The 17,899-nt window shown below is 39.6% G+C and overlaps 1 protein-coding gene across 1 annotated transcript; it reads right to left on the bottom strand.

The window, feature by feature from the left end:
• Positions 1-330: 330 nt before the first annotated feature.
• card14 (caspase recruitment domain family, member 14) lies at positions 331-15,905 on the bottom strand. The gene is made up of 20 exons (XM_035145112.2): positions 15,561-15,905; positions 15,057-15,194; positions 14,631-14,956; positions 12,545-12,703; positions 12,329-12,448; positions 12,027-12,152; positions 10,468-10,617; positions 9,974-10,096; positions 8,790-8,890; positions 8,330-8,385; positions 8,088-8,148; positions 7,121-7,337; positions 6,918-7,044; positions 4,896-5,136; positions 4,756-4,819; positions 4,559-4,664; positions 4,285-4,449; positions 3,497-3,615; positions 2,681-2,796; positions 331-1,804 (listed from the first exon to the last, which is right to left on the bottom strand). Exons 1-20 carry the CDS (start codon positions 15,775-15,777, stop codon positions 1,597-1,599), a joined length of 2,940 nt encoding a protein of 979 aa, XP_035001003.1. The 5' UTR covers positions 15,778-15,905; the 3' UTR covers positions 331-1,596.
• Positions 15,906-17,899: the final 1,994 nt, after the last annotated feature.

Below are 17,899 nucleotides of genomic sequence, written 5' to 3' on the forward strand. Positions count from 1 at the left end.
GTGTATTCCTGTAAGCAATAGAAACAGACTGTCCTGTGATACTTGAACATTTTAAAGCCTACATTCATGTTCAGAAGAGTACATGAATAATAATAATAATAATAATAATAATAATAATAATAATAATAATATAAGATAATATGAAGGATAATGATAATAATAATAATCATTATTATTATAATTGTTAATATTATTATTGTTGATGTTGTTATTGTTGTTGTTATTATTTGGTCATGCACCTGATTGCTAAAGAAACTCTCACATTGTGAATGCAGTGAAGACATTTTAAGAATACAGAAACATAATCATTAATAATTTAACAGCTTTAGCAAGAGATAAATACTTTGAAAGCTTTATTTATTTGAATTTACCAAAGGTATCATATGCAGTATCCAGCCATTTTCAACTAACCACACTATTGTTAAAAAAAACACAGTGAAGCTTGAAAGCTGGTTCAGCATCTTCCTTAACATGTGACATAGCTACACACATCCTGCGTCAGCTCAAATATGTCTCATGAGTTGTGAATCTGTAACCAGTGATTTCTAATGCCACAAACCAGTTCACTGAACCATCTCAGGTCAGCTGCCAGCTCCTCATTTGACAGAAAAATCCTTCAAGCTGATGCTGCTGCTGTTCTGAGTCATCCTGAACCAGAGTCAAGCAATGCATGCTGGGAAGTCTGCTAATATGCTGAGTTGAACGAACTCGCAGCAGACGAATCATTGATTCATTCAGTGAATCTAAACATTACCACATGTTTAAAACAAGCTTAAAACAAGACGGTGCTGCATGAAAATTATGATCGTTAAACTTGAATGAACATAAACCATTAAATCTCACCACGTTCATATTATGTGGACACTGAGCCACATTGGAAACAAAACAACATTCACAGAAATTCATGAAGATGTACGGACATGTTTTGTAAAAGTTGACGGTTAAGTCAAAAGACTGAACATTCATGGATGTGTGGCAGCATCATGAAGAAGAAGGATGGGACATCCAGAGTGAAGAGAGGAGTTACAGTAAGATCTGTCATGGTCCCAACTCACATGATACAGAACAACAGATATGATGACTTCCTTAATCACAACTGTATATGAATTATTTTTCAACGTTGAAGAATCCGGTTTCGTACTAATGAACAAAAAATGTAAGTAAAATTACCACAAGCAGAAGCAGTGTGATCAAACACTTGATTAAACAAAATAAAATCCCTCACAGCAGGAAATGATCTACAACATTTTGTAGAGAAGCTACATATTCAAGTCACTTTAGTCTGTTTCTATCTATCTGTTTGTAGTGAACACCTCACACCTGTGTTTACAACACACCTCAAAAAGGAGGCAGTACATTACACATATTACAGAAAATGTTTAGTAAATAATGAATACATGCATATTCATGTCTTTATCACATTATCAGAGTCCATCTTTTGCAGTTACTCATAAGTATCACAGATACATACTCATGTTTACAAAAATATCACTTGTAAAGTACTTCTATCGAATCAATATATTCTTAATACTTTACAATCGTAATAAAAAGCCCTTTTAAAAATGATAATTTCTATTATTTCTTTATATTTCTCTTTCACCACAGGTCAGGCTCCACCCAGACGATCTTCCTCTGCTCCTCCCAGATGATGGTGCGCAGGCTGGTCAGCAGGGACGTCTGGTCACACCACGAGTCTGATGCCACGCTGTGATACAGACACGGCAGCTTGTCCAGCAGCGGCTCCTCGCTCCTTGAGCACGCCAGGAGCTGCTCCTCCGACTGGCCATGGCGCTGCAGCTTTGACCTGGAAGTGATGGAGGCAAGACAAGATTCATTTTTGATCTAATTTGCATTTGATTTTGACTTTCAAAAAGAAACTGAACGTCAGGTCCTTCAGAACAGGTTTTGCTCTAGAAATAGTTACAATTGTCAAATAACAGAACAGAAGAGGCGGTTCTAGCTGTTTTTTTTAGCAATGAAAGCAGCAGAAATAGAGCAGAGCACATTGCATTCAACAAAGGACATGTTTATTCTTTTTTCTCTTCAGTGGAAAAACTGTGTCTTTCTGGTCTAATGATGTTGTTTAATCCAAGGTGGCCACATGAACTCTGGTGTCTGACCTTATAAACATTAAAGAGCATGCATTCTGTATCTGAACTTACATGTTAAAAGTAACCCACCCACCACCAAAGAAGAGCATCTATTGTTCTTATAACCTCTGTTGTTTTTATCATCACTATTTACTTACATAGTTTATTTCCATCCTGGTTTGCAGCATAAGACAAACCCCAAAACTGAATAACACAGCGGCAGTGATCACATTTTGCGATTGATGTTATACTAAGAGAGCAAAACACATTTTTACTACAGAATGAAATAAGAAGGAAAATATGGAGGCAACGAGTGACAAAAGAGATCATGTGAATTGTAAATCACATGTAAATGTTTGTATCATTTGATCTGTACTTCCCCTTTTCACAGAATCTGATATTTACCTTGTGTCTATTTTTGGACTTATCACTGGAAAGTTGATTTAATAACACAGTTTGCCAGCTGTTGTCAGTGAGGTCATCAGTTCAACAGTACACATTACTGTACATGAGTTCTAATGGGGATGATCTAAATGTGATTTCGGTCACTAGCTGAGTGTTTATAAGAGGAAGAAGAAAGAAGAGTTCACCTCAGTTTACGTGCACTCCGTGCAGACTGGCCGATGTAGATGATGATAGGGAAGACATCGGCCCGGTGCAGCCGCCGCACACAGTCCAGGCCCAGGGGCAGCACACAGTGAATCCCCTGTAGGATGAAGATTGAGCACGATTTAAGGGCAGTGCTATGAAGTGAAACTTATTTTAATGCATCATGCAAGTTTAAAATAACCAAAAGTCTTTTTAATTTCGCAAACCTGTATAGTAGAATGTGGTTCGGAAATAGCAGCACAATAAAACTTTATATAAAAGGACATAGAAATAATCTGCAAACAGCTGCCAGTTGTAGTTATAGTATTATCACTGCTTTTATCGCATCATGTAAGTAATTAAAACCAAACTTACCTTGAACAAACATCAGTGGGATAAGAACTACTCAAAATGAAAAACTTTATTTGATGTATACTCTTTTTAATTTAAAATAAACTATGCTTTACTTTTGGGGAACTGCCATGTCATCCATCTATATTTACAGTCTATAATAGAAATCAAGTCATTGGATCCCACAGTGAATGTCCGTACAAAATAAATCCCTGTACATGAATACAATGAATGCCTCTATCAGGGATTTCTTGTAATCCAATGAATTTCACACAGAACCATGGCACATAAGGGAAAACTGGGGTGATTACAATTCATCCTCTGGGGACCATGAATGTCTGCACAGTAGTTGTTAAGATAGTACAATCTGGACCCAAGTGACGGACCAACCAACGCTGTGATCTTTTTTCCATATTTCACCTAAAGTACTGAAAGTGTGCAAATATAATGTTTGTTTTTGTTCTGACCTTCTTCATGACTTTCTCGACACTCTGCAGGGTGTAGCAGTGGTGCTGTCCCTGCTCACACTCCTCCAGGATCTCAGACCTCTGCAGCCGGGCTGCGTGCTCACAGGAGTTCAACTTCTCTGCAGAGCAGCAGAGTGGAGATAGAAACAGACAGGAGGGAATAAAAGATAACACATATCATATCAGAGTAAAGTCATAAAAGAAGAATTTTATATGATGTCATCATTTTCTTTTAATCTCTACATGACGATAGTATTTTTCATTTTTCAGTTGTTTTCTCTTTTATCATTTTTTTGTTGCAGTACCTCAAACATGCAGAATTTCTCCTGCATATCTTGTGTTTTGGTTCTTGTAAATATTCTTGAAATTGTCCTTTTTTGTTGTTATAATCAAATTATCCCACAAAGACCATTACACTTTTATTTGAACTTTCTCATTGCAGGGAACACTGGTGAGCTTAGTTACAGCCTTTTATTACTATCTATTCACACATTTTATTTCCTTCCTGGTTTACAGCAACAGGAAAACCTATAAAATATTAAACACGGTACAATATGAGACTGGCTGTTTACAGAGCGAGCCGACCAACTTCCATTACATCATGAAATTAGAGGAGGAATTATACAAACTCTCACCAATAAAACTCTTGATCTGTGAAGTCAAACAGTGTTATCTGTCCGTTCAGTAAACTGTATTTAGTAGTCAGTTTTCAATGGCATATGCTGCAGCTGTGAATGAATGAATGAATGAATGAATGAATGCACATTTCACACCGCAGTGTTTCTTACCAGGTTCACAGAGCTGAAAGCCCTTCCACCCTGCCAGCTTCTTGTCCAGGATGCGTCCCAGGACGGTGGGCAGCAGCAGGACGGGTCTGCAGACGGGTGGGTAGTGGGGGGTGACCAGGGTGTAGGGCATGAGGGATACACAACTTTTGGGTGCAGATGTATCAGCTACAGGAGAAAGGATGTACAGTGTAAGCAAAGTGTAAACAGCTCAAAACAAATGAAAGGATATTGTACTTTTGTGATGCTTACTGTGTGTTACTACAGGATGTCATACCTGAGTTTTCATCCTCCACACTGACCCACATTGGGTTCCTGCCCTGACGCCCGGTGCTCACAATCCTCACTTCTTTCTCTTTATTCTGGGCCACCAAACGCCCCACCTACAGGGGAGGGATATTCCAAGGATAGTGTTGGTTTAGAGAAATTTGTGAACAGGATCACTTGTGTTTGGTGAAATTAGATTCTTCTTACCTTGAGAGATTTCTTTGTTTGAAAACTCATTTCCTCAATAGCTCGAATCAGAAGTCTTTGTGCTCTGTGATATCAAAAATAAGATAAGATAAGATATCCCATGTGTCTCCATGTGTATATTCCTCATCAGTGAACCACACCTGTAATAGTTGGGTACGGTTCCACTCTGGAGGTCCAGTAGCTGGGAGGGGTGAACTTGGCTGGCCTGCCATGCGTCCTCAGTGTCAGCGGGTCGCGTGTTGGTCACATGCAGAATGTTGTTGCAGGACACAGCCAGGGTTGTGTTGGGGCCAGCGGGCACAGACATGTTGACGCGTACATAGAAGGAGTCTCCTGATGATATCTCACTGTTGTGCAGCTGCTGCAGCAGCGCCTCATATTCTGAACAACAGACATAGGACTCTTAATGAAAACCTACACAGTAACATTATAGAGTGACTTTGAAGCTTGAAATGTACATTGTGTACATGTGATGTAATCTGTTGCTTGTTGAATCAAGCAGCAGGCAAATGTTACCAGCCCCTTTTGATAATCAGGCAAAAATATGGCACCAATTAAACAAACGGGAAATGTAATGAACAGCACCATTGGGTTTTAAACCCAGTGCTTAGCAAACACAAATGTTATTTCCATTCTTTGAGGTTTTAAGTACTGTATTTTGGGGGTTTATATCTTTAATACCCAGCTGTCACTCATCAAATGACCACATCAAGTCATCAAGTTTCTGCCTGGCAAGAAGCTGCATGACTTCATCCTCCATTAATATTTTGTTTAAGTTTGCTTCTTTTATTTTGTTTTATTCAATGTGCTTGTCATGGATGTATTTCATTTACATGAGAGTGATCTTTTGTTAGGTCAATGTGTGACTGGATTTGAAGTAATTTTAACATCTATCGCAAATTAACCCTACATGCATACATTGGTGATCAATAACCTTGGGTGGAAGATCTCAAAGAACAACAAACTAACACCAGACTGTGTGACTGGTATTTTAATATCTGGTATTTATTTTGAGCCAATTCAATGAAAAAAATAAACCTAGTGGACTCACTAACTCTGCACACGGCTCAGGTCTATGTATCCGGACTAGTAAGTCTAATTGTTAATCAGTTAGTACGTGTGAAACCATTGGATGTATTCCTTGAAATCCAAACTTCACAGGAGGTTGGTAAATGCAGTGTGTGCCCCCTCTCAGAGAGTTTTTCTGTCATGCTAATTTGTCAGAACTGAGATCATTTACTGTGCTGCTGTGAGCTCCTCACTGTGTTGTTGTTCAGACATGATTTTTGGATAAGGTCAGGTATATATTCAAGCTAATCTTCATTCATTAATTTACATTTCACAATTACTTTTGTAACAAATGCCAGGCTCTCACACAACAAAGAGAATAACCAACACCTAATCTTTGTTTTTCCTGCTCTGTTTTTGTCTCTTAGATCATTCTTCATCTATGGAATGTGGAGTCCAACAGTCTTGTGTACTTTAAAGAATGCTATAGATCAGCTAAGACAGTGACTCCCACATATAAACAGCAGGTTGGGTTAACCAATAAGTTACCTCATGTGGCAGCTGGTTATCTGTCAAATCTAAAGATACAAAAGCTGCTTCCTGATGGCCTTTCTTACTTTTGTTAATATTGTGGTATAGGATGTTTTTCAACATTTTCATTCATTTGTCAAAGAATATCTCATGGATCGTGATGAAAAAATCCAACATGTTTAGAGGACTGATATTTATAAGTGTGTTCAATTTGGTGCAGATCCAAATAAAAATGTTTATCCTGTAAATTTAAATGTGATTTCATAAGGGGACTGTTGGGCCTTGGGAAAGGATTTTACTCTAATGCGTGCCATTCTATTTTTTGTTGTTGTTTTACATCGGTATATCATTTTATGATGCTGTTACATCACAAGCACAAATTGTCAATAACAAAAGTTAGGCAATAAATGTATAAGGCTTTTAAAGAATGCAGAAATTTGTTATAAGGACAAAGATATTCTTTATCATCCAAAACATGATCCAATGTGAATAGTTTTACAATGATCTATATTTTGGCTTTAGGAGTGGAGACATGTAGGAAGTAACATCTTCACTACAACCAAACAAAATGGTTCATGATGAGTCAAACCATCTTGGTTACAAGGAACAGCTGTGGGACGTACCATCTTGCCTGGGGCGCAGGGAGAGGTGGCAGAGGCCTGTCACCTGGCCAAGAGCCCACATAGCTTCTTCTAAAGTGGAGTCCTCCAGCACCATCCTCAGAGCCTTCTGGTTCTGCTCGTACTTCACCTGGAGAGAAAGAGTACGATGAGAAAAACACCATTGCAACAGGGCTTTTAACAAATCACACACACACTGCACCTACCTCCACTATCTGTGCCCCTGGGCTGATGCCAACTGTGTGAGCAGTGCTCCCTTCTGTCACCTGGTGTACAAACACTCCTGTCTTATTCCCCCCCACAACCACCAGCTGGCTGAGCAGTGCCTCCCCCTGGAAGGAGATGCTGACAACTCGGCCACTGATGCGGATAGCTTTCGGACGGGAGCGCATCAGGAAGGGAGGGACTGAAGTCTGTGACAGGCTGGTGAGCAGTGAGAGAAGATGAGGAAAGGATCTTAAATGTGCTTAAGTGAAAGTTTCGATTTTTGGGATCATAGGAAAGGAAAAGAAATATGTCAGAAAATACAGCTGTACCCAGAGCTGAAGTGGTAGAACAATGATACATTTATAGTAGTGATGGCTCAGGACGGACACTTTTGATGTTCCTGGGAGAGGGATCCCTCACTTGCGGCTCTCTCTGAGGTTTTTATGTTTTTTTTACTAAAATAAAATGTATTTAAAAGTTTTTAAAAAATGTTGTTGGTAGTTTTTCTTCACGCCAAGGATAGAGGATGTCCCACCTTGTTAAGTCCTGTCCAGCAAATTCTTATTTGTGAATATTGGCTATACAAATAAAATTAGCTTGATTGATTCATCTGAAACAAAACAAATCTTAATGGGATAGTTCTCAGAACATTTTTAATTCACAGATTATCTATTCACTACTCTGCGATGGAGTTAGTGGCATGAATTTAGGGATGTCATTTAGTTCGTTGGCCATTACACTGATTTGCTCCGGAGTGAAATATTGGCTGGATTACCATGGCATTTGTACAGATATTCATGGATATGTTTGTAATTCCAAGTTAGTCTACAAATCTTCCTTATCTTTACTACCCTCTTCTTAAATATTTTGTCTCCTTAAAGGTTTGTGCAGTGCCGTATTCCACACAAAAAATGTTACTATGAAACTCATTATTTGTAACAATGTTGGTCCAGTGGATCGCCTCACCCGTCAGACGTGGAGCCATTAGAGGAGCACAGCCTGGGTGTCGGCATGTCTTCACTCCCCACTAAACAAAAGAGAGGCTGTTAAATGTTTTGGCAGGGTTGTTTCCATGTAAATTATCTGCCAGAGTTAATGTGTCACTGTATGTAGCCCTGGCCGAGGTCCAACATTGAACAATGGCTAATGAAAGAGCTGCCAAACAACAGCGACAGTAAACAAAGAGTTTAGATGTTTTCCATACATACTGTTGGAGAGGAACACAAAGTCGTCCAATAAAGAATCAGATTCCATTGTTTCAAAACTACAAGAGAAAAAAAGACAATGGAAACATGAAAGCGTCAGTGTTTTCTCTTTTCTGTCACACACTAGAAATGTGAAATCTCTGGGGGTTAGTTTAGCTCCTCAACAGACTCCATTAGCAAATTCCTGTGTTCTACAATTTACTCTTGATCACACTCATTTGTGTCTCTCTTGGAATCATGTGAGTTGTCGTGTAGATCCTCTCATTGCTGTAAATCTATAATCCACCTGAAACTAGTCATGTCATGTTACAGCAACACAAAGGAATGCAGAAGAGCGATGAAACCATCCTCCCTGATGCCTGCCTCTAAAATGACAATGACTTGTCAAACTAAACAATAATTTAACACACCACACACACACACACACACACACACACACACACACACACACACACACACACACCTGTAATCTGCATGTAGAGTTTCCTCCCTTTTGCGGAGGGAATCTGAACTGGGTGGCTCCACGGTTCGGGATCGGACACTACTTGTCGCAGCATCTTCACTCTGGACATCAAATACACACACAAACAAAAACACAATCAGCATCATAACAAAAATAATCAGCTTTTAATAAACAATCAATTAAATGATATAGAATCTAAGGCAGGGTCTCATTTGGAATGTCACTCCTCAACACCCAATAATATCAGATACGGTGGAGATGAGTGTTGAACACGGATGATTTTGGTTTCTCCTTTTTCAGTCCACTGTTAGTTGTATTTTTTATTAGAATATCAGCCTCTCGTTTTCAGTTATTAGTTCTACTGTGTTTTGCTCCCTAAATGTTCTTAAATTAAATTATTTTCAATATTTTTTTGTGCCGCATTATTGGTGTTTGTATTTGTTACAGTATATCTTGTCAGACCAAAAAACAAAAAATGTTGATAACAAAAATATGAACATATATATACAGTATATATATATAATATGCTTTTGTTTTCAGCAAGCCATACCAAACTAAATTCACAAATTTTTGTCTTGAGAAACAGATAGATGGATCCGATGCATAGGTTGGTGTCACACACATGTATTGAAGGCAGCTGGGTGGCTGGGTGTGAATGATTTCTGATGGCGAAAGCGTTGTGTAAAGAAGCGATGCATGAATGTGTGTGAGAAAGGGTGAATGCGACTTCTAGAAAAGCACAATATAAATACAGTCCATTTACCATTGAGCTGGTCAGATACATTTTACTGATGGTTACCTTCTATGTGCTGGGGGATTTCTTGGCCACATTCCTTCCTTGTACACTGACTAAACAAACAAGTTACAAGCTGTTAATTAGTGAGCTGTAGACCTGTTGGTAGATGGATCTTTGGACAGAGCCAGGTGAGCTGTTTCCCCTATTCCAAGTCACTAGTACACTAAATGAACTGGCTGCTGGTAGCTTCATATTCACCATACAGGTATAGGAGTTGCGTTGATTTGCTCACAGACCGAGGTATAAAAAGTTGATCTAAAAAAATATGAAGTGAAAAATTATGTTTGGATCAGGGCGTTTCTGATCAAAGAAAAAGTAAAGAATATCCTTCTCAAGATCTGACCAGCCCTGATAAAATGATTGTAGCTGACCTCACACATACACAAACCTCTGACTGGCAGGAACTCAGTGACATGGGATTGATTGCGTCCATGCGGCGAAGTCTCCGTCTGTTTGGGTTTGGGCATCCATCAAAGCTGGACCCCGGGCTCGCCCAGCCTTCATTCGCCTCCTACGACACAATCATAGGCAATTAGGTATTAGCGTTCTCATTACCTGTGCCAAGGAGGTTATGTTTTCATTCAGTTTTGGTGCAGATTCAGATCAGGGGGTGGATTCAGCAATTTGTTATAACTTTCCTTAACATTGCGAGATAGGGCGTGGATTCCCCAAAGAATAATTCATGGATCTTGATGGAAATAATCAGACACGTTTAGGGAACTGATATCTATACTGTATGTGTGTGTAATTTGGTGCAGCTTGAATTTAAAGGGACAGGTTGGTCTTGGCCGAGGTACAGTATTTGCTCTACAAAGTGACATTGTAGTTTCTATGTGTGTTGTGTTTACGTGTGTGCTGATATGTGTTTGTATGAGAAATGACCTCAGAGCTCTGCTGCTGCTCTCTGGCGCTACGTTTGTCCTGCAGGCTGAAGGCCCTCTCCTGGAGCTCCACCAGCTGGCACCTCAGGGTGTCCTTCTCAGCCAGGATGCGGGCGATCATGGCCTGGGCCTCATCTCTGGACTGGTACGCCTAGAGACAAGGGAACATTCATAACAACTTCACAACATCAGCCACCAAGGCATTATGTTTGAGTCATATGTCTGTCAGTGTTTATGCATCATTTGCAAAATTACTGTGCAAGGAAAGGTGATGACTAGTACTAACTCACTTCATTCTTAATAAAATATATCTTAATTCTTTAAACCAATAAGATGGATATATTAGAAAATTGGCAGATCAAGTGTTGTGGAAGGGATTTTCTGGAGAAGAATTTTCTGCCAGGCTTTTTTGTGAAATGGTAAATTGTCTGTATTTATATAACTCTGTTCTAGTCGTAATATTACAAGAATAAAAATCATAATTTTAGGGGGGGGGGGGATATCAGAAGATAAGCCTGTCGCCTGTGTTAAAATAAGGAATGTGAAGCATCTTGTTGAGTTGTACTATAAGTTTCCCAAATAGAAAAATATCGTTTGGCTCATTAGCATCATATTATCATAGGTACAGGGACTTTGAAAAAGATTCTGTAAGAAACTGTGACTATTCTGAAGATAGAACCACACAGACTTGGAGGAAGTTGCCTCTTTTGTGGAGGAGGAAATGTTTGGTAGTGGTCACAATGAGATCAGTAATCAAGATTCTGGATCCAGAGGGAGCACAGGTTTTCCTTGTTGCTTATTTCCTTAAAATGTTCTTTTTCTTTTATTCTTGTAATGTCATGACTTTTTTATCTCGTTAAATTACGACTCTATCCTTATAATATATTAGTAATATTCCAACTTTATTCTCATAATATTATGACTTTCTTCAATTACAACGTTACTCTTGTTCAGTCAGGAACACTTTGTCATGATTTAACCATTTATTGCACAAATGGGAATACTGTTGTGCTTGGCGCGGATGGCTCCATTCTTTGGATTTAGCCTGGATTAGCCACTCAGCATGCTAAGGTAAAACAGGGAACACATGCAAAACTCCCCAGTGGGTGTAGCAGGCTGTGGTGGAGTCAAGTTGCCAGCAGCAGGACATGAGTGGCAGTGTAGCTGAGCAGGGATCAGTGAGGAGGAGGTTGGATTTAAAGGGACCTCTTTGTTGAGAGAAAGGGCTCTGATTGGTGGGTGACTGACGAGCACCCATAAACCAGTAGCTGACAGCTTATGACAGCTGAGCACATGACTCCATGTCCTGCATGAACTAACGTGATGCTTCATTAATATAAAAAAAAGAATTCTTGTTAAATTACAACTTTATTCTCCTAATATCACAACACTATCCTCAAAATCACCGAATTTTATTTCCTCATATGACTCTAATACTCCATCGTACAGTTCCAATGTAGTCAAAGAGAATCTAAAAAAGAAAATACTGACTGTAAAACTGTGTAAAGGTTTATCAAAGACAGGAGAGTTTGAGTGAAGGGACTGTTATCGGTCTCTTACCTGGTCTCTCTCGGCCTGCAGCTCCCTCAACTGATTGTGGATCATGGTGGTCTTCTGCTGGTGCATGTTACAGTCCAGGGTTAACTGCTGCACCTGAAGGCTCAGACCCTCCTTCTGGTCCATGAGCTGAACACAAATACACCCATTGTTTGTAGAGCTACACACAGAGAACAAACAGTGCTCTTTCAATTAGATTCCGACTTTTGCACGCCATTGTGCTGCGTCACAGTGGAGTAGTCAGTATGGGACACCCTTGAATTTGCATTGCTATTTAACATTGACTGGCAGACAAACACACACACCCCTTGTTTCTCCATGTGCAGCTGTTCATTCTCCTCTCTGTAGCACCTGAGCTGCTCTGCAAGCTCCACCTGGCTGTCGATGGCCTCAGCCAGGTCCTGGGCCAGGATGTCCTGATGAGCCTGACAAAGACAGAGCAGACAAAGACACGAGGAGTGAGTGAAAACTGTCACCAAATTAGCTAATATAACACAGAGTGATGAAGTGATCGCTCTCACTGGGTCCAGTTGTTCTGCTTTCATCAGCTGGCAGCGCAGCTTCTGAACCTCTTCTTGTAGTTGTGGTGTTTTGGCAAGAGAGGCACGTCTGAGCGAGCCCTGCCTCTGCAACTTATTCTCCAGCTGGACTTTCTGCAGCTCCGTTTGCAGCTGGTACACCTGCCACACAAGACAATTAGTTATCGTGGGATTGTTGTCACTCTATGTTGTTTCTAACGCATGATGCACAATCTCCTCAGTCATCAGTGTTTATAGAAGCACTTAATGTTTTAACATTATACAATGCAACTCAGATACAATACATACATGAACATGAGAGGCATAGAAGTAAAATTATCAAAACTCATAAAGTATTTATTTGCTATTTAAAATGTGCCTCTGTCATATAGGATGTACTGAATAATCAAAACAGGAATGGGCAATTAAGCAAAATCAATAATTATCACAATATAATTTCATCAATAGTAATATAACAAAGGTCCAATATACAGTACATCAATACAATCCTTATGCATTAAGTGCACAGTGAATCGATCGACCTCAGATTTGTAAAATCTCTTTTGTAGTTTATACGTTTTTGTCATTTAGAATCACAACCTTCACACAGGAGAAGAAATAAGTCTGTAAACTCTGAGGAAAAAATTATACGAAATTAATTAAACAAAGAAATAATAATGTGACATTTATTGTGATAATTATCGATATTGATGGATATATGATGATATATTTCTTGACATATTGTATCTCCCAGCTACTAACACAATCATTATCACCTCTCTGATGCCTAAACTGCTCTATCTTGACACTATTGAGACACATAATTAGAGCTTGCTCAGTTCAGGAGTTTAGTGTAACATTTCCATAACTTTGGGGAACTTGTGAAAAACAGGTCTGTTTACAGGTCTTGGGGAAGGGAGTACTACATGTGAAACAAAAAAGTTGTATAAAGCCTTGTGTAGCACCAGTGGGAGCTGTAATAGATCAGATGAATGTCCTCAAGTGATTCTGTGGAATCTGTGGAATTTGAAAGAAGTGAGTTGACCAGACCTTGTTACTCATCTCTGCTTGAAGCTAGAGGCTACAGCATAACAAACTGTTTCAACCTCTCTGCTGAAATTGTTGGTAGTCGACAGTGGCAAACATTTTACTTAAGTAAAAGTATAAATAAATAGACAAAAATGTACTCAAATAAAAATAAAAGTACCACATAACTTCTACTTGAGTTAAAGTAAGTACTTTTAAATCCACTATTAAAAGTAAAGGAAGTAGGTGGACTCTTCTGAATCCATTTCAGATGTTTCTTTACCAGTGATGCTCTCAGTGAAGGAGGCTCTGATTTGATCAGTGAAACAATTACCCTCTCCTTATTGATTCCATTTAAAAACAATAAAAACTATGTGAACATGTAACGTAATGCTTTGTAAAAATGTACTGGATTAGAAAGTACAGATTTTTGCTGATATACGTAGTGCAATAAAATTGAAAAGTACGAGAAAATAAATCTAGAGAGTAGAGATACATGGAAAATGTACTTGAGTACAGTAACAAAGTAAATGTACTTTGTTACATCCCATCACTGGTGGCCAAGCTGCATTGTGGGTAATGTAGGTGGCAGAGTGCAAAGGAAGCTGTTGTGAGAGGGTCTATTTTAACCTAAATCATGATCTTTTCCTACACTTAACCAGTAATATTGTTGCCTAAACTAAACTGAAAAAGATGCTAGTCAGGCTTTCTGGCAGGAAGCCCTCCCTGTAGCACCCCACCAGCTAACTTAACACCAAATATTTAATTATAAAGGCTTTCTGCTAAAAATAAATTGTCTCCAAGATTTCTCATGTGATGTCACTTGAGCTGTTGTCTCAGACAAAGTGCAGTCTCAGCCATAAAAGACATTATACAACTGTTTTCAGAGTCTGTGTTCACAGTGCCCCCCGAGGTGGGACATGCAAATGCTCAGATTTCAGTTCTTTAACACTGACCTTTAGAGGACTTTCCCTGGAGATCACAGCTTTGTGTTTTAAGGGAGGAGAAACTCAATCTAAGTTCTGGTTTTCTAAGCTCAGAAACATTACTGAGCATCACTGACCTGCAGGTTGAGGTCATGGAGATGCTTGGTCACAGCCGATTTCTCCTCGATGGCTGCTGTGTAGCGCACGTACAAGTCACATTTCTCATCCTTCAGCTTGGTGACCTCGCATTGCAGAGAGCACAAATGTCTACGCATGCGTTCACTCTCAGCCTGAAGGCCTCTGGATTTCTCCTCCTGCTCCGTAACCTGCCTAATCTCTGACTCCAGGGAGGTGCAGCGAGTGGTCATTCTGCCGGCCTCACGACGAGCCTCCTGGAGCTCCTTCTGCATCCCTGTCACTGCTCTCACCAGGTACTCCGTCAACTCTGAGTACTTTATCAGGCCTGAAAGGAGAACGCTGTAGGTCAGTGGTTGAAATGACAGACAATTAAACAAAGAGACAGATAACTCCTTTAAAAAGTCAGACGACTTCAAACCACTGACCGCTGAATCTTGAGGGCTCAGTGCTGGGTTTGTGTCCAGTGACTTGGGTGTACAGGGTGGGGAAGTGGATCATCAAGCTCTCCAGTAAAGCCACAGCACCATTCCTCCCCTGAGTCCTCAGCAAATCAAGCATGTAGCCTGTTGACAGTAGACAGTGATTCTATCTCTAGCTCCAACAATCTAAACTCATGAAGGTCATCAAGATACAAATCTGAGAGAAAACAAGCCAATAAGAGTTCTATCAGAGTATTCTGTGAGTAAAGCTGGCAAATACACTTTCAAAGTGTCAGGTGGCAAAACTTGCAGGTTTTACTAATAAATATTAGTTTTTAGTACTACAGGTATTGCAGGGATTTCAGCTGTCTCTAGGCAATGCTCTCAACAGTCAGTGTAAACAACTCAGGCACAGTAAAAGTGGACAAAACAGAATCCCTTTGTCGACTACACACTGACAAAAACCTTCTATAATATCAGAACAGCAACAGGTCAAGTCACAAATCTCACTGGTTCTCATGCTGCGGTTAGTGAGGTTGTGGCAGGAGACGATCTCGTCCTCGTCCATCTCCGTGAGCACCCTGGCCTGCCTCAGGTACGGGATCAAGATGCATGGCCGTACCCCTAATGAGATCCGGTGGCGGTTGTCATTTATCAGTTCCCATAGTTCCTCCTCACCCATCTTCTTCAGGTCTGGACCCTCACATGGAACACACTCCCCTGCCATCCTGAGTGTGTGGGTAAATGTTTCAAGGACTGAGCGTTGTCTGCCCTCTGAGGCTGGAGCAGACGGAGCGAGCAGACTTTCACAGCTGCATAGACACTGTTCAAATACTCGCTTCCTGGAAGCAAATATTACCGGATGAAGCAGAAAAGTATTATAAAAGGATCAGTCACTTTCCCCACCCCATGGGTGTTTTTGTCAAAGCAATGCTTGTGTGTGTGTGGGCGTGTAGGACAAACCTGTAAGACAGGCCCTCTGTGAGGTAAGCATAATACACGCTGGTGTAAACAGAGCTGAAATACAGCCTCTCCCCATCACATTTACATATCAGATGCACACACACACACATTAGTCAAGCGAGCCACACATATGTCTCCTGAATTTGCTTTATGCAGCTGATTCAATATCTGATCCCATCATAAACCTCTGCCTCGCTTTGTTAATGAATGAAGCCGGATCTGTTTGTTGACAGGAGTCAAGGTGCAACCTGTGTCACAAGGGAACAAGGCCTCTCGTAGCACAGAAACAGACTGAATGCATGTTGGCTTCAATAATTTCTAATCACAGCAGAGCAAACACACATACCACAGTGAGAGCAGCAAACAGTGATGCGTGAAGTTCAAAGTCCTCGGTTTAAGAAGGAAATAAGGTTGGAGGTGTAGCTGACGTGGTGCAAGGTCAGACAGTTCATCATGCTGTTACCTAACTTACCACCATCATGGGTGAAATCACTGTTTACTGTACTGTAAATAGTTTATGCAGACAAGGGGAAGTAACCAAATGTAAATGATATATATATATATACTGACATAAAGAGTTTAGAGCATGTAGGAAATGTAGTGATCTCACCAGTTCCAGGAAATACATTAAATTAAAGAGATTGTTTGATATGATACATTTGTACTGTATTAAAGAAAACAAGAGATTTGAAACTGTAATTTTTGTGTTTATGTTTATTTCTTATGTTTAATTGACGACATGGTTTACAATCATATAGGAAGTTGTGATTAAAGGGGGCAGAGGTGCATGTAAGTTGCAAATTAAATTAACAAAGTTCGTCAAGACCACTGCTCAGCACTGCAGACCATGTTCTGCCAAATTAATATCAGCATCAACGAGGATGAGCAAAATATGATTATGTCACCTCCACTCTAAAGTGCTGCTGTGTAAAGTTGATGTTGCAGTGATCTGTAACCGGAGCAGCCTCCGTTAACGCAGATCATGTGTTGGAATATACAAGGAAAACATAAAGTAACCACAACACACCTTCTTTCTTGATTAAGATTTTGCTGGAGCTGCCACACCCCCATACACAATTTACCTCAAATGTTTGCAGATTCCATTAATTTCCTGTGGGCAGTGCATTGTGGGATACTGGTGTGTATGAAAAGTATATAAAAAAATCATGGAAACAATATTTGTTATTATTCCTCGTGATTAGCCACATGACAAGTGGAAAATTAGAAATGGTCAATTACACTCAAAAAAAGTTTATCAACCAAATGAATAAACTGCCCGTGCTACACATATAGAGCTTGACGTGTTTCACGAATATCAAGGCCATCTCTCAAAGTCTGACTGAGATTGGATGGAATAGAAGTTAATGAATTTCTCTAAAACAAAGTGATAACAGTACACGGTTACTAGTTTTTAAGATAAACTGAGATATTCCTGGTTAGTATAACAGGCCATTTTTATAAGAGAAGGCGTCAAGGTGCAACCTGTGTCATATACAGTTAACCCCTTTTGTTATTTCACAAAAACTTGAGTCTTGATCACTTGACAACAATTCCGGTAATATGGGTTTTTATCCAGTGTGCATCTGATATATATCAAGTTATGTAAATTATTTTTTAATTAAAATATTTGTTGTATTTTTGTAATATTTTTTGCATTTAAAGCAATTGCCAATTAAAGCATGATAAAAAGTTCAAGTCTATATACTTGTATATAATAATAGCTACACTGCCCTCATAAAAGGGTCTATTTGAGTGCAAGGGCAGGGTTTTGATGAAAAGTAATACACAATCTGAACATAATTCAACAAGTCATGCTCTCAAACTGAAATACCACGCTCTTTAAAGATAGGAAGAAAGCTCCATACCAGCTAACAACACAGTTGTTT

Source organism: Hippoglossus stenolepis, chromosome 2, assembly GCF_022539355.2.
Source record: "Hippoglossus stenolepis isolate QCI-W04-F060 chromosome 2, HSTE1.2, whole genome shotgun sequence".
Taxonomy (NCBI): domain Eukaryota; kingdom Metazoa; phylum Chordata; class Actinopteri; order Pleuronectiformes; family Pleuronectidae; genus Hippoglossus; species Hippoglossus stenolepis.

What these genes read in the sequence shown, in the direction of transcription:
- card14 (XM_035145112.2), bottom strand. Translation starts at nt 15,777, where the DNA reads ATGGCAGGGGAGTGTGTTCCATGTGAGGGTCCAGACCTGAAGAAGATG. An exon ending in TGAGCCCTCAAGATTCAGCG is followed by an intron (nt 14,957 to 15,056) that starts GTCAGTGGTTTG and finishes TTCTCCTTTCAG; the next exon opens with GCCTGATAAAGTACTCAGAG. An exon ending in CTTTGTGTTCCTCTCCAACA is followed by an intron (nt 8,149 to 8,329) that starts GTATGTATGGAA and finishes TCTTTTGTTTAG; the next exon opens with TGGGGAGTGAAGACATGCCG.